The following is a 24,835-nucleotide window of genomic DNA, read 5'->3' as shown; positions in this document are numbered from 1 at the left end:
TTTGAGGACAAAAAGAGAACTAAAACAAAGTTGCTATGTTTGATTTCCTGTATTATATACAGTCAGGGAGAATTATTCAGATCTTTTACACAAGTAAAAGTATTAATACCACAATGTAAAAATATTCCATTACAAGTAAAAGTCTTGAATTCAAAGTTTTATATTATCAGTAAATTATCTAAAGTAAAGGTGCTCATTATGCAGAGAAATATATATTATACATCACATGACTTAATTATTATTACAGCTACTTGAGCAGCACTTTAATGATTTAGCTGGGAGTGTTATTATAAATTAGTTATCATTTTAACTACTTCATATACTGTTAAATCTGTAAAATGCACTATATTTAATAAAGTGGCATAAAATGAAAATATTTAAGTTAAGTCTTATTATACTTAATTACAGTGCTTGAGAAAATGTATGTAGATACTGTACAATCCACTGCTGATTAAAGGACGGGTACAAAATTTTTCAAGTCTGTCATAAAACAGTCAGGAGCCCAAATGAACATTGAAACATGTTTTTCTTGCTGTAATCATTCCTCCTGTTCATACTGGTCATTAGAAGATCCCTTCATAATACACTTATAATGTAAGTGATGGGGGACAAAATCTACAGTCCTCCTTCTGTGCAAAAATTTATTTAAAAGTTTATCTGAAGCTAATATGAAGCTTCAGCCGTCCAAATGAGTCAAATCAAGTAGATATCTTTCAATGTTAGTCCCTCTTTTTGTTACTATACTTCCACTGCAGATCAACAGGGAAACACAAAGAGGGAATTTGATGCTAAAAAGACTGTAAATGTGTCAGATATCCACTTGATATGACTAACTCAGACTGCTGAAGCCTCATTTAAGCTTCAGATAAACTTTTAAATGCATTTTTGCACAAAATGACTGTTTGGACACACTGTGGATTTTGGTCCCCATCACTTACATTGAAATCACATTGGAAGCGGATTGGAGTGAGGAAAACCTCTTTCAGCGTTCATACAGATACCTGACTGTTGTTTTAAGACAGACTTGAAAAATTGCGCACCTATCCTTTAATTGTTGATCGTTAAATTGCACAATATTTTAAAAGAAAGACAAATTTATTGCTACTAGAGGTTACTTTTAAATTATTTTCCATGTTTTATAACATAATTTATGATTAAACCTGTTTTCAGAACCAAGTTCTTATTTCTGCATCATTGCAAGATCAGATCTTAAAATTGCTTGAGTCTGATTTTCTTACCAAACATGCAGAAAACACTCAAGCTCAATTAAAGTATTCATGAACAGCTTCAGTATATGTGCATACAGCATGCTTCTATGTATCCAGAAGACCAAACAATGTGAGGCAGTTGCTCTGGAATATAATGTTGTTTATTAATTCTAATTGATGTGTTATATTACTATTAAAAACATCAAGTAAAAATGAACACAGCAGCAGAAGCAGGAGTTTGGGCTGAACAGAGCAGGACACTGTTGTGCTTTTAATTTCTACTTGATTGGGGACAAAAGATAGATAATCCTTGTGCTACACACGTCCAATGTGAAACAAAGCCACAGACACACTCGAGTGTTAACCTGTCTCTATATAGATTAAAGGTTTTAGATAAGATACCCTACTCACCATATTGTGTTGAGTGCAGTTAGGAATGTCAGCAAATTCATACTGGTGTTATTAACAAACATAATACTCTGTGCCTCCAGAAGACAAGAAATTGCAGGGCAGGAAACCATCTCTGTTGTCCGCTGGCCACTTAAACTATTTTGTCAGCCAAATAGATTTTTCTAGCACCAGCTGATGGTCGGTTTCACATGAAGTTTCTAGCAGACTCCACCCTGTTAACACCTGATTGATGCAAAATAAATCTTAGAATAATCTTTGCATCTAAAGAAATCCAAGGTCATTACCATTCCAGTCTTTATCTCCATACCATCTAGTGATATTCATGCGCAGGTGAAATTAAAGCATCTATGCACTGAACCTATTTAAATGTGAACAATCCGTACACTTAACTCTGCATTAACAACCACGGTGTCGTCTTTTCGCTCTCTATCTGTTTTAACATTCTGCCTTGGTCCCTAGGATATACCACCTAAAGCATAGTATTGTCATTTAAATGTAGATATAGGCAAGGGTGATTGGAGCTAACACAACATACTGAAAAAGATAGCACACATACACTTGTAACAAAGATCAACATAGAAATAAAAGACAAAATATCAAGAAATAAAACCTCTTCATATGGTAACATAAGATATGGCATATACTGTAGAACTGAGCTTGATGAAACTACTCATTTGCCTCGAAAGAAAAGATCTGCAAACACTAACTACGGTGTGGTGGTGATATACTGAAGGTCTTTGTAAACATTCTCTGATCTAGGCCTCTGATTCGGATTGGTCGGTGGCGACGCTGCCGTTCAGCTCGCCCAGTCCTGATTGCTCTTGGATGTCAGTCATCTCTCCGACAATGAAGGTAGGCTCCCCTCCTTTGCTGTTGGCCGAGCCGCTGTCCGGCTGCTTGGCCGCCTGGTTGGTCAGGGTAGGCTCTTCATCCAGCCTGCTGGAGATGGACCAGTAGAGGTGAGCGTCAAGTCTGGCCGCAGCCAATGAGAGCTCTCGTGCCGAACAGGAAGGCGTGTCCACCTAAGGGAGGAGAAACATAAGAGCTGGTCAAGTTACCAACAGGTCACTTCAGATGTCCACTTAATGAAGTTATTATCATCAGTTATTGCCATTGGGAAGAGGAAACCCCATTCAAAGACTTATTTTTAGCCATGCTATAGTGGCATAGCTCTAACAATGGCGATGTCGGTTGGTCGGTTGGTCGACCACTTTGGTCCAGACTGAAACATCTCAACAACTCTTGGATGGATTGCCATGAAAGTTTGTACAGACATTCGTGTTTTCCCACAGGATGAATCCCACTGACTTTGGTGATCCCCTGACTTTCCCTCGAGCATCACCATAAGGTTGACATTTTTGGTTTTGAATGAAATATCTTGGCAACTATAGGCTGGATTACTGGAAATTTCAACTTTCTACAAATATTAAAGGTCCCTACAGAATAATTTACAATTTACGATTTCATTTAGAAGACGCTTTTATCCAAAGCGACGTACATCCGAGAGCTGATACAACACAAGCAGGGATCTAGTCAGGAGAGAACAACACGAGTAAGTGCCATAAAGCTAAGGTTGAGTCCAATAAGACGTAGATAAGAAGTAGGTTTTTTTTTTGTTTTTGGGGTATTTTTGTTTTTTCTCTACCTCCAGTCCATCAAGTGCAGAGGTCTTTAGTCTTTTCTTAAAGATTGAGAGGGACTCTGTGGATCAAACAGGAATAAATTCTAAAAACTTTGGGCCCATCATCAGGCCAAAGTTTTCCATTGTCTTTGATTTATGACCAAATGCCTACAAAATTAATGACATTCCCATCAGCCTCAGCTGTACTTTGTGTTCAGTGCTGTTTAGAACGGTCTGTTTTGCGTTTTCCTGTTGAGTTGTACACATTTGTATAAAGGCTCATCTAGGGATGGGCATCTAAAACTAGTTTGGGCCATAAAAGCTTTGGTATGCGGCATAAACATGAAATAAACACTTAAGAGTTCCTACATTTCCCAGCATACCTTTCAACAACCTCAAGGGAACAGCAAAGTGTGAGAATTCAGCTGATGGTTACATATGTAGGTGGAGACAGGAATAGGGATAACAGAGCAAGAGTTACAGTTTTTCTTATTCAAAATCTTGTAGTTAAAGTGAATTCTGGTCTGTTTAGGTTACTGTCGGTGGAGGAACCGGTATGTTTGCCTCTTCCACAATAGTTTGATGAATAGCAGTGATGATTTTTATTCAGGAGTAACACCACAACCAGACATTCGTGGTGATGTTTTCAAATGGTTGAGGTATTTTTTGCTAAGTATAGTGGGGCTGAAAGGCAAATATATCATATGTCACATAGTCTATGTCTGTCCACTTATTACCAGCAGCTGTCGTGCTGAAAATTCTTTCGCTTCTTTCTCAGACAGATACAGCGTTTGATCCGTATTTCATATCAGGCGTCTCACCCAGGTTGTCAAATCAAACACCCCTATATCAGCCTGTTCTTGGTCTTTATCACTCCACCTCTAGAAAGACGTTACCTCAAAGGTGTGATGGAAGGCGCCGTAGTCAATGTCGAAGAAACCTTCTGCCAGGGACATCATCGGGCTGAACCTGTGACCCCACAACACCTCCTCCGCTAGGTAAGAGCTCCTCGCCTGGCATGTCATCCCTGCACACACACACAAATTTAAAGTGATAGATTCATAATACACTATCAGTTATTCCTCACAACATTCATTTGGGCTCTTGTAAAACATAAGAGGAAGTAATCACAATTATTGCGATACACGGCCGTGGCCAAACTAAGCAGAAAGTGATAGCCACGCACTCATAATGCCGATGCAGAGATAATTAATTTATCTGTTTAGTCACAAACAATTTACTGGCAAGCTGTCTTTACATGAATATTATCTGCAGCTCTGAGTTATGACTGTCGGCTTCTTCTTTGTTACCCTCCGCAGCACTCACTGACTAAGCTAATCAATATTTGGAGTAGGCAGTGAGGCCACCTTTACCTCATGGAGACACATCATGAATAGCTCTGATGCACTAAATTCTTGCCAAGCAAGTGAGGAACAGTTGAATATTTTATCCTCTCAGAATGAATTTGACACAAGGAAATATGACAAAGGGGTAAAGAAAAAGAGATAAACTTGTTCAAATCTATGCAGGGATGGTTAACTGGGTATTTCTACTAGACTAGACTCTTTTTATACCTGTTTGGATTAGTGGATTAGTTATCAGACAGTGAGGTGAGGACAAGTCGATGCAGCCAACAACATGAAATACAACAGTTAATATAAAATACGTGTTAAAATTGGCCTCACTAAAAACTCAAAAAATGTAATCGATGAGGGTATCCATGAAAGCTTCACCTTTTCAGCTACATCTCAGTCTATTAGTCCCAATCAATATAAATCCACATCTTATAAAGCTTTAATGAATTTGGGTCAAAGAAAAACCTCTTGGTGGAGGGTGTTTGAGCTTCAGAAATAAAGAGTGAAATGTGTTTGAATCCTAAACTACAGCAAAATGCAAAGCAACCAAGTGTACCAGGACACATTCACAATTAACTGACAATTTATCAAGACTAGTTAACAGCGAGGGAGCTTATATGTATGTTCACTGACACACACTGACTGATGTCAGGATAGATACGCTTATAGATGTTCTCTCTGCCTGCTAAGACACCTCGTTGCGTATACTGTAACTTCTATTAAGTGATGGGAACATAAAGTATGAGACCACAAAAACATCCACTTGCTTCAGTGTTCTGTCCCCATTTTTTATCCACTTTATAAAATATTCACTGACATTTTAAATATATGTATATTTCCCATGTGATCACAATATAAAAGCACACTGAGGAAGCTTAAAGCACAAAAGTGTGCATCTTAACTCTGGACATCCTGGAAGAACAATTTCATTTTCTAATGGACAGTTTTAGAGGCTAAGCTTTCTGTAAAATAGTGACGGCATTACTGTAATATCAGACAGTCGTATGCATCTGCAAGATTAATTTCTTAATGCTCATTTCTAGTTGCCAAACATAATTTTACAACGTGGAAGCCATTAGAATTTTACAGTCAAATTAAATTGCAAGGTCTTATTTCCCATACAATACAATCTTGTTAGTTGTTATATTTTATATGTTTTTGTATCCTTTTAATGTACAAAAACTCGCACAATAAATCACAATAGACCATTCAGTGAGAAAATGTTGTTAATGATATTATTTATTTGACTTTTACCTTCATTTTTATCTTCCTTTCATATGCAGACAAGGAGATCTAACCCTTTTCAGTCATTTTTATGTTGTTATTTTATCTCTCTTGTGCACAAACCTGCCAGACTTAATCACCTAACTTCTCATTATCTCACTTTTGAAACAAAACTTTCAGCATGGAGCACTGAGGAGAATGATTTACCAGGAAAAGACAGATGATTTTGGTGTTTGCGTTCTCATTAATTTACAACTATGTTCAACCCATTCCTCACCGGTGGCCTCCACCATGCCCTCCAGGATGACCACGATCTCAAAATCCTCCTTCTCCAGCTGGGCCTGCGACATGTCCCAGAAAGCTGAATGTGCGTCGATCTCATGTGAGATCACCAGCGGCGAGACCAGGAAGAGGCGATCATCGCCCGTCTCGAAGCCCACGCTGATGTCTGTCTGGTCCAGAGGGATGAACTCACCTGGAGGGAGACGAAGAACAAGAGGTGAGGAGAAGGGAGGTATGTAAGAGGGAGAATGAGGGAGGAAAAAAGAGCCACAGCAATCACATCAAATTTAAAAGGAAGGTACTGGGAGTTGAGTAGTAGAGATGTCACAGGATCAGCAGTAGTGGTGATAGTAATATTTGTGGTAACAGTCATCATCATAGTCATATTATTATCTTATCATTAACCGTCTACTCTGGCAGTCTCACCCTCTTGAGTCTGTTTGGACTTGATGAGCTTGGCCCTCATGTTGGCCCCTACAATGTGAGAGCTGCGCAGGTCGCCGACCCTGAACATCAGGCAGAGCTTGTCGTCCCTCAAAGAGATGACAGCATGTTTGGAGAACACCAGCGTCTCGGCTCGTTTGTTGGGCTGTGAGATTTTCACAAACATACAGCCCACCTGGACAAGAGAGGAGGGAGGGGAGATGATGTGAAACTGAGGCTCTGTGCAAAGACAGAGGGAAATAAATGCAATAACTAGAAAAAGACAGATTTGTTCTTCATGAAACTCGCCCACAATCGTAGCGGAACATCGAGCCTTATATGGCAATTTTAGGGGCGTGCATTATACTCATGATCACATCTCACAAACGTGCACCTACTCATGAACAGGTGACACTCATCAGGCTGAAACGAGTGATTTACAACAAGTTCAGGCAGTTAAGAGAGTTTGTTGAATCTGACTTGGAACACTCGTATGAGCAAACCTCAGAAAAAAGTAAGAGAGGTTTAGGATAAAAATACGAAAATGTTCTTGCATGAGGCCCGATGTGAGTGCTGAATACAGACAATATTGCTGTTTACAGTTTCTATTGTTTAAAATAGTAGTGACACCGGCATTAACCTCTGACTCAGTCATTTCTAATATGCTCAGTAAAACAGCCCACATTTCCATCGGTTTCTGATATGGCACGGTTCCAGCTTGTAAACATCCATAAACGTGATTCTGCTTGGACGTCTGTGTGTGGATCCGTCCTCATCGAGAGTGCTTACTTCTTGCAAAAAAAAATGAACTCTATCAGCACTTTCAAAGTAAATATCCTTTTTCAAGAAGCATAGAAGCATACCATCTGCACTGGGTCATTTATTCTGCAAAGTGTTCATGCATTCATTTGTATCTGTAAGCTAAGGAAAAAAACCCAGTAATTTCATATTATTAAACTGATTCAGCTGAACTAACATGGGGTCCCCCACTAAACAAATAGACTTGAGTTAAATAATTGCTTTTATATTACTTGGGTGAAAGTGGAATTCACCCAAATAGGATGAGAAAGTTTGATAATATTACAAAAATATTTTAAAATGCCAATTTTTAATGTTTTCTTTAACCTGATCTGTCTTATTGTAATGTGCTAAACTGCAACTCCATGTAGGTGAAACAGTTTTAGTCTAGTAATATAAAAAATAATTAAATAAGATGCATTTATAGAAATAAACTAATTTATTTTCCTCAAATTATCTCAATAAAGCTCTTTATCAATAATAAACAATCAAGATTATAATTTAAGCTTGTTATGTAACATTGATATCTAATGATTCCTTTATATTATGTCTTTTACCAGCCCCAGTGCTCACCATGAAGGCGTTGACCATAGATCCCAGTATAGCTTGCAGCAGCAGCAGCATGGTGCCCACCGGACACTGGTCGGTGATGACGCGGTGGCCGTAGCCAATGGTGGTCTCTGTCTCGATGGAGAAGAGGAAGGCCGAGATGAAGCCGTTGACATTGTTGACGCACGGCGTCCACGTCTCATCTTCCAGATGGTCCAAATCACCCCTTGAGAGGAAAGAAAGAGAAATGTGTGAGAAAGGGAAGGGGGAGGGTGACAAAGTGGGTGTCAAGCAGAAAAAATAGACAAAGAGCGAGAAGATTTATATATTTAGAACAGAGTGGCAGAAATATATCATATGAGGTCTCATCTCTCACTTTAAAATCACCTTTTCTTTCATCTAATTCCTATAATTAATAAAAAACAAGTTATTCGATCTCTCATATTTACACATACTGATGAATTTGCAGTGTTGTGGCCTGACTCAAGCTGTCCCTTTTGCTTGATGCAGCAAAAATCAACCTTTTTCATTGTATGTCAACACATCCTGTATCTTCACTGCATCAGCTCGGAGTTCAGTCTTCTGCCAATAAAAGTCTGCAGATTTCCTTTCCAGCCACGCACTACACAGGCTAATGTCCCTGATTAACACGGCTGTAGCCAGAGAGGGAGAGCTAATTAATGAAAGTGGTGTTAAGTAATTTATATAATCTATGACTTTTATTGACCTGTGTTGGTGACCAAGGAATTGAAGCAACACCGACAGCTCTCTGGCACAGCTTAGGGTGGCCTGTAATTGATATAAAAAGGTCACAATTTTATGAGACGAATACGTTAGCTAATTAGAGCGGGGATCCAGCAGACACATCTCCTGTAGAGGTAACATATCATGATGAAATACACTGTAATATTAATACTGCTTTGTCATCTGCTTTTTTGGCTGAAAAATGGGGCTTTTTTAGCCGTCGTAGCAGAAATGTCATGCGATGCTAGACACTCGCTCGCAGCATCACCCTCCATCTTTGAGCAGTTAAAAAAGTGTGGTGAGAAGCTTATTCGATTTGTCGCCAAGAGTTAGATGAGACGATCGATACCACTCATATCTGTCTGTTAAATATGAAGCCACCGCCAGGAGACAGTTAGCTTAGCTTAGCATAAAAACTGGAAACAGATGGAAATAGCTTGCTAAGCTCTTTCCGTTCGAAGGCTATAAAATCTGCCAGCCAGCACTTCTAATGTTCACTAATTAACACATTATATCTTATTTGTTTAATCCGTACAAAAACCAAAGTGTACAAACAACATGTTGTGGTTTTACGGGAGGTTATGTGTGGGACTATTTCTTGGCCATCTCATCCAGATGTATCTTCATATTTAACTGCCAGACATGAGAGTGGTATAGATATTCTCATCTAACTCTCTGCAAGTGTATTTCTCAAAATGTCGAACTGTTCCTTTAACTAGCTTTTAGGAGAAGGGAGGAAAGAACAAAGCTAAGGAAATCAGAGTTTTTGGTAATTCACATTTTGGCACAATGTCTGAAAGTGAGATTGATTTGAAATCCAGATCCATCCACAATATTTTGTGAAATAATTGTGTTTCTAATATTAATCAAATCAAATATTCTGGTCATTTTGGGCTCAATGTCACTGGAATCTAGCGAGAGTAGTAGTAGTAGTAGAGTCTATTTCTCAGGACCGGAGAGATCCAAATAAAGAAACTTGTTCCACACCTTGCTCCACTTACCTACAGTAGGCTATGAGGTACCAGATGGCCCCGAAGAAGAGCCATGTGACAGCGTAGGCCATGACGAAGACAAACAGCGAGCAGCGCCAGTTGAGGTCCACAAGCGTGGTGAAGATGTCAGTCAGGTAGCGGTAAGTCTCCCGCATGTTGCCGTGCTGCACGTTGCAGCGACCGTTCTTCTCCACATAGCGCTGCCTCTTACGCCGAGTCCGGGCTGGCGAAGAGACGGGGTGATGGGAGAGACAGAGGAGAAGAGACACGGTTTGGTTATTGAAGTTAGAAATCTAGAAATACTGCAAAAAAAATGGGGCTCTTGCTCTTTTTGGAAAAGACTTGCAGCCTCAGTTTTGGTGATTTTCTAAGACAATAACCCTAGGTTCCACAAAACCCTTTCAAGCCCTCTTTGAAAACTTCAAAAATACATACAAGACTGCCCCTCTAAATGTTCTGAGAGGTTTTTTGCTGTTTGAAGATACAACTATGACTACAGCAGAGGATATGAGTTGAATGAAGGCTCGTAGAGAGATTGGAAGATAAACAGAGGAAGGTGCCAGGGGACAAAACTACTCAGAGAGATGGATTGTGGCTCAGAGGAAAGCCAGGCTGTTGAAGAAGGGATAACAAATGAAAACAGACAGGTGAGAAGAAGAGAGCAGATGAGGAATAATCGGACAACATTATCAAATACTCAAAGAGGAAAAGATACAATATTAGACTTTAGTTACGGTACAACCCTGATAGCAACTAATGATTTTGATTCTTTGTAAAGGGCATTTTTACTGTGGGTGCACCAAGTCAGAGCTGAGATTATGACACAGACAGGATACAAAAGTATTATAGTTTTTTGACACTTAGATTGTAAACAATTATGACCATATCCATCAGTGTGCCTCCCAGTCAACTAACTGTGTTATAGCTAAAGCTGTAAAGGAATAGTCTCTGCTTTTTCTGTGATACATTTCTTACTGTATGTTCATATTTTAGTGTAAATTGATGGCTCTTTCTCTTAGCCTAGTCTTTGACACTCAAACATGATGTCTACCATTAATCTTTTAGCTGTTTAAAAGGTTTCCTCTTGCTGAACTCCACTGTAGCTGAACTGTAAAAACTCATTGTGATGTTTGTTTTATTCATGGCCAAAAAAACCTCCAAACTACCAAACTGCTGTCACGAAAATCGTGCATTTCCCTACTTCTTTCTTTAATTAACAGTGTTTTTAAGGTTTCAGGGTTTGTTGTTTTTTCTTCCTTTCATAAAGATGTACAGCAAAGAGGAGAGAAAACTGGAGCAAACAAAGAGCAGAGCTACACTGGAGAGGCCTAATGAAAAAAGATGTGCAAGACTGTCAGAATCGCTGAGGGGTGAAAGCGCTGCAGCACGGTCCAAATTAGAGAAGATTCACGACTATTGCACGAGAGATGGAAAAGAGTAGGAGGTGCAGAAGTTCAGTTGATATACGGTGTGTGTGTGTTTGTGTGTATGTGTGTGTGGAGTGTAGAGTATGAAAATCCAGACTCTGGGGTCAGTTAATAGCCCCCAATCTCTGGAGGAGCTAAATAGATGCCAGAGAAGCCGATAATGACGTACTTGCAACCTTCATTCAGCTTTATCCAGACTTGAATGAAGTGAATAGAAAGCAGTTGTAAGACTTTACAAACATTTATCTCATCAGTATCTAGACCGGAAGGCCATCAAGGACAGGAAGTCGCATTCAGAGTCACTCACCCCACCCGAATCGTCCCCTCTCCTTCTCCGTCCCCTGGGTCTTCTTCCTGTGCTGATTGGCTTGGGCCTCACGCTCAGCCAACTTGGACTGGAACGACCTACTGACCTTGGCCAAGAGCGGGGGAGACGGTGCCGTCTCTGTGGTGACGACGTGGCCCAGCTCTTCTGATAGGTTGAAGACTCCGGTGGAGGCGGTGGCCTCGGTGGCCACCTCCACGTCTTCTTCCCCTTCCCCTTTCTCCTCCACAGGGAGCGAGAGGGAGTCCGGGCGGGAGGGGAAGACCGAGTTCTCCAGTGCCATGGCCTATGTGTGTGTGTGTGTGTGTGAGTGTGTGCGTGTGTGTATGTGTGTGTGTCAAATGTATTAGTGTGTTATTGATACCCTCCCTATGGCAGACTCTGTCCACTGGCTATTGATTGTACCATTTGTTTGCTTGAGTGACGCCTGGAATATAGAAGAAGAACATAATGATAAAATGAAATCATGGAATTGATTAGCTGTTATTTTGTCACAATAGTCCACTGACATGATGTTTTTAAAGAAATAGGGCCTACTTCTGGTGCTCTCCAGCTCTTATGTCCCCTAATTTTTCTTGAGTTTCTTGGAAATATTTCACCCTTATTTTGTCTTATTCATTAACAACCAGATCTATACACTCTGTCTTACTTGTAATATAGCTTCGACCTCCTCTATTTCATCTCTTCACTCCCATTTAAAGGCAAAATTAGCTAAAATAAAGAAGGAGATCCTGATCTTTCATGTTGATATTACACAGTAAGTCCTTGGAATTAGACATGAAGGGGGAATACATTCAGGCTCTCTTTTTCTTTGAAAGGCAGCCAATCCTGGAGCACTCTTACTGTTTTGTATGTTTCATAAAGGGCCTTGGGGTAGCTGTGTGTGTGTGTGTGTGTAGCTGTGTGTGTGTGTGTTGTGTAAGAGCACTTTCTCCTCTGTTCAGTATGGTAGATTTGTATTAAAGGCCTACCGAGATTTCTTACATAAGTCCCATGTAAGTCTAAGAAACTGAGTTAAATATTTATCTAAACAATGAGACATGATGAATATTTGCACAGTAAAAACTGAGTCCTAGTCTCCTGTAGCCTGATGTTGTGCATCCATTTCAACAATTAGCGGATTGGCCGCAAGAGGAGACTAGTGACAGCCAAGATGACGCACTACGCCTGACGGATGGATCAGAAATAGACTCTATTACAGGGTGTCTGTTAGCCAACCAACAGGTTAAAGAAAGCATTACGCAAGACAGCTGTAAGAATTAAGGAAATCTTACCTGCTCGGCTCAGCAACTTAAAAGACCTGGATTTGTCAGATGTTTATCATAAGAAAAAGGACAATCTGGTCCAAGAACGAACCGGGATCTGTAGTCTTGGTTCGATGACACCCATTTCTGGTGTTTACCAGCGACGCAGCATCAGTCCAGACCTGCTCGCTTTTCCAGGAAAACAAAGACCCCCACGATCCGACCACTCAGCATTCACGATATATATAATCTGCGAGCCCCGCATCCACAAAATGACCAAGCATAAAAAATAAAATTAACAAAAAAAAAATCAACTCGGTAAATAATCTTCACGTACGCTGATTACCGCGTTTGGAGAACATGTGTCGGGCAGCGGACATGCGAAATGGTGGCAACATGATAATAACCCGGCAGCACGGAGAGCTCCATCATCTGTGCATCTGATGGAGTCGGTCAGGTGTGGAGCCACAGAGCGGTGGAGGATGCTGTCATCAGCCCAGCCCCTACCAACCCTGCCTGCCTGCCTCTTCTCATTTCCACAACAGAGGGGAACAGTCATCATATCCCCCCCATCCCAACCCCCCCCCAACCCCCCTTCTCTCTCTCACTCTCTCTCTCTCTCTCTCTCTCTCTCTCTCTCTCTCTCTCTCTTTCTGCCGGCTATCAGAGACACCTTTAGCATCTGCAAAGCGTTCAGAGATGAGCAAATGCAAAGGCCTGTTTGTGATGCAGTTATAATATAATAGCGTTTGTGTCTCGTATTTAGTGTGTTGGGAGGGAAATGACCCACACAGTAATGTAGCTTATGTGGAAATTTTGTAAACAAATGGTTTTCTTATAGGCTACACACTAAAAATCACTGGGTTCAAGTGGGTCAATATAACACCAACACAATACTACTATACTGGGTTAATGTTACCCAGAAAGCCACTCAAGACAAGGGGTTGTTTTGACTCATAGTGTTATTTTTTATGTTGCTTATTTACCCAAACTAAAGCTTTATAATCTGCTCTTTTTAAACGTACATGTGACAGTTTGTTATTGCATGTTAATAAGTTGTGTGTCTTTTGAATGTAAATCTATGTGTGTGTGTGTGTGTTTGGCTCTGCAACAAGGACATAACGTCCCTTAAAACCTGATTAGCATAATTTATAAAGCTTTTATTCACTCACTAATTAAATAACATCTGCTAGTATCAAATACAGTCATATGCTCCTACATTATACCATCAATGGATTTTAATAAGCTAAGTTATATTTAAATGGTCCGTGTGTATTCCTGCACTGATCATTTTCACTGTGCTGATCTCTGTACACTTACTGTACATAGAACAAAAATCTTTAAACACATTCATTTAAAAAAAAATGTTGCATTGGTCATAAAGTTCTCACTATTCTTCTGTTTATGTAGATTTTTTTGTGTTTATTTCACACTTGCTTTGGCAATGTAAACATCATGCCAATACGTCCCCTTTGAATTAAATTTAATTTATACTTTTATCTACTTGTGTGTATTTATATAATTCATTTACTTATGTTTCTGAAACTTTCTTAATATATATATATTTTCTATCTTTAGTAGTTCACTTTGTTCAAATCGTTTATTCTACAAGTGCACAGTTTTTGGTCTGTGAGAAACTGAATTTCATTTCAATGTATACAACCACTGAGAAATGACAATAGTAAGTATTATGTGTGTGTGTAAATAATGTGTCTTAATGTCTCTACATTTTCATAAATTTTCCACTGTTTACATTTTAATCTTCTGTCTTAAAGGTTTTTTTGTATGTATTTCACTGCCATTGTCCTGATAATGTGTATGTGACAAATTAAATTTGAGTTGAAAGTGATATTGAATCTTGAGTCTTGAAAATTGAATATATTTAATAAGCGCTGTTCACCCGCCGGCCTGCAGGCGGCGTTATATGTGATCACCGGAGCGGCTCATCACTCCTCCTTTTCCAACATGTCGGTGTTCGGGCCAGTGGTGAAAATTCACCCCGTCGTTCTCGCCTCTATCAGCGACTCATACGAGCGGAGAAATGAAGGAGCGAGTCGTGTGATTGGGACCCTACTGGGTAAGCAAAGAAAAATATACATTTATCCACAGTTTGGTGGATTGGCGCCTAATAAAGCCAGTGGAGGGTAGCTAGCTGCTGTTAGCTTGTCTGCTAACGCGTGCTGCCTTGGTTCAGTTGAAGATACTACGTAGATGGAAATCACGACAAACTGCCGAGTCATTTTACCTCTTGACGTTATAATTTAGAGTGCGTTGAAGTCTAACAATTAGGGTTGAACATTTGTGATGTTGTCACAGTTACTCACCAGTGTTACGGTTCAACTAGTGACCGTGTTAACTGGTGATTTTCAGCCGGATGAGTCCATGGCGGCAGCTGTTGAAAACACACCATCTGAATCATCTTTATTTGTCCACACATATAAGGAATTTGACTCCGGTTTTGTGGCTCTCAATGTACCTACACCGAATAACAACACAGCAATCTTTAGAAATATACACAAGGAATAACTACATACTGGTGAAACCGTGTCTGCGAACTGTAAACAGGATACGAAGAGTGCAAAGAAGTGATGAGATAAAACATGTAAAACAAAATAAAATAAGGAACATTTACAAGTTCAACTCTAAAAATTCAGATTTCAAAGAGTTTAATGACTTCTCAAAGTTAAAAAATACTAGGAGAAGGAGACAGGGTATAATAACTTACTACTTACTTATTAACGTGCCAAACCTTAGGGACAGTGAATGACACACACATAAAGACATACATAGGATATACTACATACATATATATGTCAATCTTGATGTTATGTAAATGCTGTTTTGTTTGATTGACTCTTGATGCTTTGGCAATATTGTTGTTATGACATTCATGGCAATAAAACGAGTTTGAATTTAAATGGTAAAAAAAATTATATATACTTTATACACATATAGTAGGTGGTTATGTACATTATATACAGCCTGTTCAAATGTACAGTGGTGAGTGAAATGTAAAATATAAAAGGTTATGACATTGTGCAGTATTTATATACGTAGTATATAATGAAATGAGAGTGGTGAGGTACACAATAGTAATTATCCATTATGCAATGATTATATACATTATATATAATGAAAAATGGTTAAAAAAATAAAACAAGAGTAGAATTGTTATATACATTGTGCAAAATTAGGTCTTGGTCCCTATTACAGAAAGTATGGTCTCATTTTTGAATGTAGAGTCTAACAACAGTTGAGTTGATCACTCAATAAAATTGCTGTGTCTTCTGGGCAAACATGATATTCACAAAACCAGATTTCTTCAGTTTCTTCCAAACAAAAAGTTGTTTTATGTTGAATTTCAGACAATTATATGTTTCTTAACCTGGAAAACAAACCGTCACCCATAAGCTGGCAGTGCAGTTATAGCCTGTGTTGAGATTTTATACAGTTATCCTCAGTAGGAAAGTGGCCCATATTCAACTTATTAACCTGTTTGCCATAGTGTACACGCAGTATATTCAGTTCATGGCCACATATTGTGTACTTGTCACACGGCCAATAGCCACCCGGTTTGACCAGCCTACTGTCTGTTTAACTTGTGACTCATCAGTGTGGGATACTGCAGCGAGATTCAGCGTTCCCTCTCAAGCTATTTAAAGAGATTTATTTCAGAAAAATGAATTTAGAGATGTGAATGCTTCTTGGTGGTGACACCATTTAATTTATATAAGGTAAGTTAAAAAAGGACCAGAGGAATAGCTATATATTGTGTCGTTCTGTTCGTGTTTTCAGCAGCTGCCATCACTACGAGCAACCATGACGCATTCTGCTGAAAGTCACCAGTTAACACGGTCACTAGTTAAACTGAAACACTGGTGCTTCTGGAGTTTTTTTTAAGCCTCTCTGATATCGTCATGTGATGGTGGCTTGCTAAAATAATAATGTCTCATCTGTCCTCCTCAGGTACAATCGACAAGCACTCTATTGAGGTGACCAACTGCTTCTCTGTTCCTCACAATGAGTCTGAGGATGAGGTGCGTTATTACACTAATTCATTCATGTATTAAAAGAGAAGTTCACACTTTTTCAAGTGTGTCTCAAAACAACAATCAGGTGACCAGATGAACACTGAAAGAGGTTTCCGTTCATACTGGTTCATACAATGTTTCCAGTAGAACGACAGTGTCTTGTAGGACTTTTTGTAACATCTGCATAATACCTACAGCACTTCTATACATCTAAAATATATCCCTATCAATATTGATAGTTATAAAAGTAAAGAAGAGAGAATAATTAGGTAATGAACATTGATTTTAGACCTAGATGGCTGCCTCATATTGCATACTGTAAAAGAGGGGATGTTGTGAAAATATCGTGGCCATGTGTCAAGTTTATCCTCTTTGACAACAGGTCGCTGTGGACATGGAGTTCGCCAAGAACATGTACGAGCTCCACAAGAGGGTGTCACCCACTGAGGTCATCATCGGCTGGTGCGTCAGACGTTCTGATCATATTTAGCATTTGAAAGATTTTTTTTTTTTTTTTTGGGAGAAACACTCAACACAGTGACATTTTTTCCCTGACAGGTACGCCACAGGCTTTGACATCACAGAACACTCAGTGCTCATTCACGAGTACTACAGCCGCGAGGCCACCAACCCCATTCACCTAACTGTGGACACAGCGCTGCAGAGCGGCAAGATGAACATCCGCGCCTACGTCAGGTCGGGCTGATCTGCCTTGACTCTTTGTTTGTGTGACCGACGACAGACTGAGAGTGTGTGTCTGAATGTGTTTGTGTGTCTCTTCCACACAGTGCACAGATGGGCGTGCCAGGAAAGACAGTCGGTGTGATGTTCACCCCGCTGTCTGTCAAGTATGTCTACTATGACACTGAGAGGATAGGCGGTAAGAATACAAAGAACACATTTTAAACAAATGAATAAATGTCTAAGAAAAACTTGTACATGTCACTGAAAAGTAAACTTAGTTATTGCCTGTAATATTTTTTCCAACCATTATATTTTTCTCTCACTGTGCTCTTCATTCTCACTTGTAACACATCATCTGTGTGTTTCAGTGGATCTCCTGCAGAGGACACGTGCAACTCCCAGTCGCACCAAGGGGCTGACCTCTGACCTGTCCCAGGTGGCTGGCTCTGCAGCCAGAGTACAGGACATGCTGACCACCGTGCTGGCCTACATCGAGGATGTGCTGGTGAGTGTTAGAGCTATTTGTATCATTGTGCGCCTCAAACCAGATGAGCGCAAGTCCATAAAAAACCAGAAAAACTGTTCCTATGTATATCTATTCATAAAACACTGCCCCCTACTATTCATATCCCTGCTGCCAACTGTATCAATCAGCTGCGTCTCTAGAGGTCATTTGTGGAGTAATCCAATTATGGTTGTTAATGTAATGCTGTTTGATCGGTCTCAGTCTGGCAAGGTGGCAGCAGATAACAGCGTGGGCCGTTTCCTGATGGACCTGGTCAACAAGGTGCCCACCATCTCAGCCGAGGACTTCGAGAACATGCTCAATTCCAACATTAACGTAAGTCCTCCTCACCCAACTATAATATTTCTAATCACTGCTGATTGTTGTTTCCCCTCATTGGAGCCTTTATTTACTTGCTGCACTCAGGCTTGTTTTTAGCACATTCTCACACTCCCGTCCATTATAGTCGGAACCAAATTAGACATTGCTTCCTATTTTTAGTGCTCCTCTGGCTCTTAACTTACCACATGTCCATCATACACATGAGCACCAGAATAGCAGTGATATCTGTAGTCACGACTGTTTCTGATGTGTAGTTCGTGACTTTTGTTTCTTTTGTAATGCAGTTGTGTCAGCAACTCTTTACTCTTAGATTCAATATATGTCGCTGTGAAAAAGAGTTTTATAACACTACAATGTAACTTCTCTTGTTTGGCTGTTACAGGACCTGTTGATGGTGACCTACCTGGCTAACCTCACCCAAGCACAGATTGCTCTGAATGAGAAGCTGGTGCTGCTCTGAGGGAATTTCTTTAAAGTGGTTCATATTTAATTTTTGTACACTTTTTTTTTTTTCTTTTTTTTTTTGGCTGAGATTAATAAAGATGTTAAACAGTCATAAAGTGTTCATTCCCCTTGGGCTTCAGGCATTGTTATACAGTAATCACAGTTTAACACAATTTGGCTAATGAACATTACAGGAAGGGTTGTATTGCTAATGTAATCTGGTTTTTTGAATTAATGCTTCTGAGCCACACATTAGACAGCTCCCATTTACTGCTGTTAACTCTTGGTGTCACATGTCTTTAACTCAAACTAGTCTGAACCTCATTGTGTGCATTACAGAAGTAAAACTTTTTGCATCTAAGGTGTTTGATATAATATTCAGAAGTATTAAAATGTAGATTTGTAGAGCTGCAAATATTTTCACTTTAATCTTGTTTATTTTCTCAAATAATTAATTATTCACTTGTTCTAGAAAATGTAAGAAAGGAGGGAAAAGTGTCCTTAACAATTTCCTAGAGGTCAAGGCAACTGTGCAAAAGCCAAAGACATTCAGTTTAATATAATGTAAGACAAGGAAGAGCAGCAAATTCTCCTATAAGAAGCCAGAACCATCAAATGTTTTGCCATTTTTGCTTGAAAAATGATTAATGATTAATTCTCAAATAAGTTGCAGATTAATTCAGTTAACTAATAAACTTGTTTCAGCTTTATATGGTTTTGAAAGTGCTGTAACACTTGACAGTCTACAAAAACAAATGTTTCAAGGCTTTAAATGTAAGACAAGGTCAATTTTATTAATTCTCTACATAAATATACATTCCAATCAGAAGCAGAAGTAAATCATTCAAGTTGCAAATCCTTTGTGACAGGCCATGCCCGGCCTGAGTTACATTAGAAGCTTAGTGCAAAAGAGTGGGCATGAGAAAGTCACACACATGAGAGAGAGCCTGTGTAGGTATCGCATGTCAATCTACAGTAATCAGGAAAAGGCTGATTTCTTATTGCTGAGCTGGTGCAGAGTTCACACTTGAGATCATCAGGGTTTTGGTTGGGGTTCGGTGCCTTTGTCGGTTTTGTTCGGGGGGCCCTTGAACATTTTCTCCACGGCGGCGAAGCTCTGCACCGCGGAGTCGTACATGGAGTCCCCGGTTGACTTTGCGATGGCCGCAGCCTTCTCCGGGTAGTAGAGGGACGTGCTCACGGTCATCAGGCCCGCCGGGTAGACGAGTTTCTTGATCCTGGAGCCTCTGGCGAGAAACAGCCCCAGGACGCCGCTGAAGGCGATGACTCCTGCCCGCGGGTAGAAGTCCTTCGGAGGGTTCTTCAGATAGGCGTAGCTGTCATTCCCGAACTGGACGACCTCTTGAACTTTGGGTTTAATTTTGCCGTAGGCGCCTTGACACCAAGCCGTGTACGGCTCTATCGCCCTCCTGACGGTGGCGACATTCTGCTCCAGCTGACCGGCTTCATGTTCCACGTACCGGGTCTTAAGCGGAGGAGGAGCGGTGTACAGAGACAGCTCGTCTCGGATCAACGGAGCGGCCGCTTCTTTATGCCCGTTCTCGGCGGCCGCTTCTTTGTGCTCGTCCCCGGGGGTCGCTTCTTTCTCCCCGCTACTGGGAGCCGCTTCTTTCACTCCGTCACCGGTGGCAGCGAACACGGTGACCGGCAACAAAGTCAGAGCTGCCGGCATTGCACTACCTGTCACCTTCAACATGTTCCCCACGGGCCATGCATTCAATACGGTGTCCGACGAGGGACATTTCATTAACTCAAAGCGATAATGACGCCGCCTTTCAAATCAAATTGACAAAAGTTTTAATAACACCTGAAAGTACAAATTAAAATGACAAGATGTTTCAAAGTGTATTGGATGTGATTTTATTTATAAAGCTTTGTTAATTAACAATAAATACATATTAACTACAAATGTATAGTTATTAATAGCCCAAATTATGGTTAAGTAGTGTTATATGGAAAGTATAGGGCTTTTATATTGTGCTTTTTATTTATTTAATCCTTTATTTAAACAGGTAGTCTCATTGAAGAGAGACCTGTGTACAAGAATAATACACAGATAAATCACAGACATGCATTAGACATTTTTTCACATTAAGAAAAACAATTAAAAGTGCCTTTTAAAATGTTGAAGTGAAATAAGACACTGTAACGTCATAATTTTGTGCAGTTCCTTCCATTTGTACGCAGAAGACTATTTGAACCCACTTTTTCCAAGTTCAGTGTGAACAAAAGGCACAGTTCATGTTAAAATGTCATGACATTTTAACATGAGCTGACAGTATACAAGTACTCTATTTAAATGTAACCAGAGCGCAGAGGTAACTTGACAGTAAGTAGTTCTGCTCCACTTGGACACATTTAACAGAGAAATATTGTAGTTTCTGCTCCACTACCTTTATTTAACAGCTAGATGTGTACAGATAGATTCCAAACCTATGATCATTTTTATAAATTACATTACCCAACAGTACATTATATAAAGAAGCTAAACCCCCACCAACTTCACCATTAAAATAATATGACAATAGTATAATAGGCCATACTGTATAACATAATATTCTTAAGAGGGCCATTCTGCGTCATGCTTTGACATTTATAGGCTATGTACTTCTTCTTTAATATGCTGGACTTTTACTTTATTTGAATTCCACTACTGGGAGTTGGACAGTTTTCTAATTGTATTTCTAATAGCTTGCAATAGCTTGTGCTATTATGTTTTTTTTCTGTTAATAACGTTGCTGTGCCTCCTCTATTCAATATAACGACATTGCATTAAAACCAACAATCCTCTTTCATCATATTCAGTCAGTCATTTCTTTTTTCCCCTCAACTTTATTGAACACAGTCAAATAAAATAAATAAATAAATAAATATAAAACAGTAACATATAAAAAATATGAAAAACAAAAAGGGGAAACGATGTGCTAGGGAATTCAATTATGACATAATAAAATAACATTAAAATATATTCGGTAAAAGAAGCTTTTCCAGTTCGATAAAACACAAAATAATACACAGGTGGAGGAAAGAACAATCAGTCAATCAATAAATAAAGGGGTACAGATTAATATTCAAGTAATATTAGTGAATGATTTTATATGTTTTAGAAATTATTCATTCATTTCTTCAAGTGTTTTTTTCCTCTTCTGTGACGTCAGCGAGGTTCCCATGGCAGCCTGGTCTCCAGGGAAACGGAAAGCGTCAACAGCAACGGTCCATCTAACTATACATGGAACTAGCAAGCTAGGCTACATATAATCGTCAGGCTGACGCTAGTTTTTATTAAGAGAGTGTTTACCATTTTGAGTTCAGCTATTGCGGTTATATTAGAGTGTTAACGCCAGTTGTTGTTACTTTTTACGGAGGAAAAAGCGTCAATTTGTGCTTTTCTACATGGAGTGTCTTGGAGTTTCATCTGTCCAGAACCTGCAGGCTCTGTCTGCCTTGTTATCCACTCAGCAGGAGGAAGAGGAGGAGGAGGAAGACTGTAAAGTAAGATGCTGTACACTAAACTGATCTCAAGTCAGTCTGTCCAGATTTGATGATCAGATTTCTTTTTGTTCCTATACTTCCACCGCAGCTCAACAGAGAAACACTGTCCGAGGAAACACAAAGAGGGAATTTGATGCTAAAAAGATTGCAAATGTGGCAGATATCCACTTGATATGACTCACTCAGACTGCTGAAGCCTCATATAAGCTTCAGATCAACGTGTTAATGCATTTTTGCACAAAATGACTGTGTGGATACACTGTGGATTTTGACCCCCATCACTTACACTGAAAGCACATTTGAAAGGGATCTTTTAATAGCCAGTATGAACATGAGGAATGATTACAGTGAGGAAAACCTCTTTCATTGTTGGTATGGGCACCTGACTGTTGTTTTAAGACTCATTTGAAAAATTATGAACCAGTCCTTTAAGGTAAGTTGGTTTACAGTAATGTTTATCTCGACAGAATGTGACAGCCTGTGCACGGCTGGGTCCTGGACAGATTGGCCCCCCACCCAAAAAAGATAAAGAAGGTAAAACTTTCTTGGACATAGTTATAAGTCATAATAGTAACACAGATAGCCTGATGAGAGGCACAAACAGAATTTGCATGTGTTTATTGCTTGTTATATAGAGCCAGCTGCCTATGCGAAGAAGAATAACAAAGACATCTGGAGCGAAGAGGAGGTGGCTGAGGGCTCCCAGTACGACGATCTCGCTGACCTGCGGCCACAGCCTGAGTAAGACTACAGGGCCAGCAAATAACAGGAAACAAAAGGTCAAATACTGGGCAAAGCAGATGTCTCCTCCTCTGTACAATTTTCATCCATTCTCTTATTCGGGATTGCACATTCTACTGAAGTCAAAAAAGCCACAGTCTTCAGCTTTTGAGTATATTTGAGCCTTAAAACCACCAGGACAAAATGCTCCATGTGAGGATTGAAGTCACACCTTATGTCCCTTTTGATAAAAATCTAATTATAAGGGGGTGAGACTTGTACAGACAAATATGTATCACAATTATTTGTCGCATTTTCCTCTCTCCATTGACCTCATTTGATACTCGCTCCTGTTTGGCTGTTTGTGCTCTTTGTTGTTTTTTGTTGTTGATTATTGACGTGATGTAGATATACAGTATGTGTTGATTATGTGTGTTTTTGTGGGTGTTAAACCTACTGTATATGTACAGGTATGAAATAATCCTGAAGCAGAGTGTGGGGACAGAGGATCTGTTCTTGGGCTTGAGCAGAAAGGATCCATCCTCCATGTGCTGCGAAGCCATGCTGGTAATTCATCGACCACCACGAGATTGTCATACTTAACTCTTTTTTTGACACAGAAAAATGAAATGTACAATGATGTGATTAGTTCACAGAATCAGGCACGATAGCAGAATTGCCAAGTGTGTGCAACTTTCAGAGATTTTTTTCAGAAATAGACTATTTCAGGACCGACTATGGCTGTAAAAGCTATTGGTGGACAGTATAACATTAGTTAAAGGACATAAAATTCAACTGTAAAGCAGCACAGAAAAGGTAGAGAAAAGAAAATAAAGGAAATCAGATAGACTTAAATAAAGAATAATATTAGAAATCTTTTATTTTACCATACAATGACAGGATTCAGGTAGTAAATATCATTACTTTTCAGACTTTATTCTTTAAAATACTTAGAAAATTATTACTCGGATAACACGAAACCACTGGAAAATGTTTCTCTTTGAATAAAAGTGAAGAATTAAACATGCACAATTTTCTATGATATGATAATATTGAAGATCCCGACCTTTTCTCCCCACACTTAGGTAAAAATCAAACTACCAGACACTAAAGCAACGGATGTGGTCCTGGATGTAAAAGAAAAGTTTCTTGATCTACGGACGCCGAAATAGTAAGAGATGCTTTGAAAATGTTCTCTTTCATTTTTAATCCCCTCAAGACGGAGCAGCAGCAACAGCTCACACCAAAAAGCTCTCATTTCCACAAAGTTCCTTTTAATCAGAGGTTCACATCTTGATCTGAGCTTTGCTGTTCCACAGGGCTCATCACATCATCCTCTCTCATATACTATAAACACACTCTCTCTCTTGTGCTCTCTCCATCTTTTAACCTGTCTTCTCTCCTCCCTTCAGTAAACTTGGTCTCCATCTCCCACATCCGATCCACAACCAGGAGGGCAAGGCCCAGTTCTTCAGTGAGAGGGAGGAACTAGAGGTCACTCTACTAATGAAGCGTCCCATGGACTTTATCAACATGCAGTAAGAAAGAATGACAGAGACAGAGAGGATCTGACACCGGTGTACACTGGAGATTACACACACTGCCTTGTTTATGGGTTAAAGGAAGAGAATTATACCTTGTTACAAAATGTGTTTGGTTTCTGTAATACACATTCAGTAAATGTTGAGTTCATGCTGTTATTACATGTGTCATCATTGATTCTGTGAGTATTAAAATATGTTTTTCTAATAAATATTTCTTACTATCTGACTGCTTTAATATTGGATAACCAGTGATGTACAGTTATAAATAGTAAACACTTCTTTGGGCTGAAATCTTTATTAATAGCGGTACACCTATACTACACATACTGACAGTCATGGCCAGATTGATTATACACAAACTGATTTAGGAATATGCATGATGTAAGCCAGTATCAGCTCAAATAATAAATAGATCTTGACACTTATGATCAAAGCAAATCAAACTTCAT

The 24,835-nt window shown here is 39.5% G+C and overlaps 4 protein-coding genes and 1 long non-coding RNA gene across 6 annotated transcripts; 3 read left to right on the top strand and 2 right to left on the bottom strand.

Annotated features, from left to right (window-relative positions):
* Positions 1-1,351: 1,351 nt before the first annotated feature.
* On the bottom strand, positions 1,352-15,347 carry kcnj9 (potassium inwardly rectifying channel subfamily J member 9). 2 transcript variants are annotated; one of them, XM_042428805.1, is made up of 8 exons: positions 14,928-15,347; positions 11,342-11,786; positions 9,617-9,830; positions 7,896-8,097; positions 6,528-6,720; positions 6,097-6,294; positions 4,137-4,267; positions 1,352-2,641 (listed from the first exon to the last, which is right to left on the bottom strand). In XM_042428805.1, exons 2-8 carry the CDS (start codon positions 11,640-11,642, stop codon positions 2,375-2,377), a joined length of 1,506 nt encoding a protein of 501 aa, XP_042284739.1. In that variant the 5' UTR covers positions 11,643-11,786; positions 14,928-15,347; the 3' UTR covers positions 1,352-2,374. The 2 variants fall into 2 exon arrangements, with proteins under 2 accessions (XP_042284739.1, XP_042284738.1); XM_042428804.1 differs by lacking the exon at positions 14,928-15,347 and adding an exon at positions 12,634-13,177.
* On the top strand, positions 8,695-11,409 carry LOC121908632. Its single transcript, XR_006099282.1, has 4 exons — positions 8,695-8,749; positions 9,623-9,747; positions 10,089-10,254; positions 10,875-11,409. It is a non-coding gene; the product is annotated as an uncharacterized LOC121908632 (long non-coding RNA).
* Positions 14,546-19,316, top strand: eif3f (eukaryotic translation initiation factor 3, subunit F). The gene is made up of 8 exons (XM_042428806.1): positions 14,546-14,680; positions 16,570-16,640; positions 17,017-17,096; positions 17,193-17,330; positions 17,423-17,514; positions 17,687-17,823; positions 18,046-18,159; positions 18,548-19,316. The coding sequence occupies exons 1-8, from the start codon at positions 14,569-14,571 to the stop codon at positions 18,623-18,625; spliced, it is 822 nt and encodes a 273-aa protein (XP_042284740.1). The 5' UTR covers positions 14,546-14,568; the 3' UTR covers positions 18,626-19,316.
* Positions 19,317-19,382: 66 nt separating this feature from the next.
* Positions 19,383-20,368, bottom strand: LOC121908631 (MICOS complex subunit MIC26-like). The gene has a single exon (XM_042428807.1). The coding sequence runs from the start codon at positions 20,324-20,326 to the stop codon at positions 19,646-19,648; it is 681 nt and encodes a 226-aa protein (XP_042284741.1). The 5' UTR covers positions 20,327-20,368; the 3' UTR covers positions 19,383-19,645.
* A 1,434-nt stretch (positions 20,369-21,802) lies between these two features.
* On the top strand, positions 21,803-24,609 carry dnaaf6 (dynein axonemal assembly factor 6). Its single transcript, XM_042429295.1, has 6 exons — positions 21,803-22,122; positions 22,590-22,656; positions 22,758-22,863; positions 23,313-23,409; positions 23,928-24,013; positions 24,255-24,609. Exons 1-6 carry the CDS (start codon positions 22,024-22,026, stop codon positions 24,382-24,384), a joined length of 585 nt encoding a protein of 194 aa, XP_042285229.1. The 5' UTR covers positions 21,803-22,023; the 3' UTR covers positions 24,385-24,609.
* The last annotated feature ends 226 nt before the right edge of the window (positions 24,610-24,835 follow it).

This window comes from Thunnus maccoyii, chromosome 12, assembly GCF_910596095.1.
Source record: "Thunnus maccoyii chromosome 12, fThuMac1.1, whole genome shotgun sequence".
In the NCBI taxonomy this organism is placed as follows: Eukaryota; Metazoa; Chordata; class Actinopteri; order Scombriformes; family Scombridae; genus Thunnus; species Thunnus maccoyii.
The sequence above is the reverse complement of the archived record's forward strand: the minus strand, read 5'-3'. Positions and strand labels throughout refer to the sequence as shown.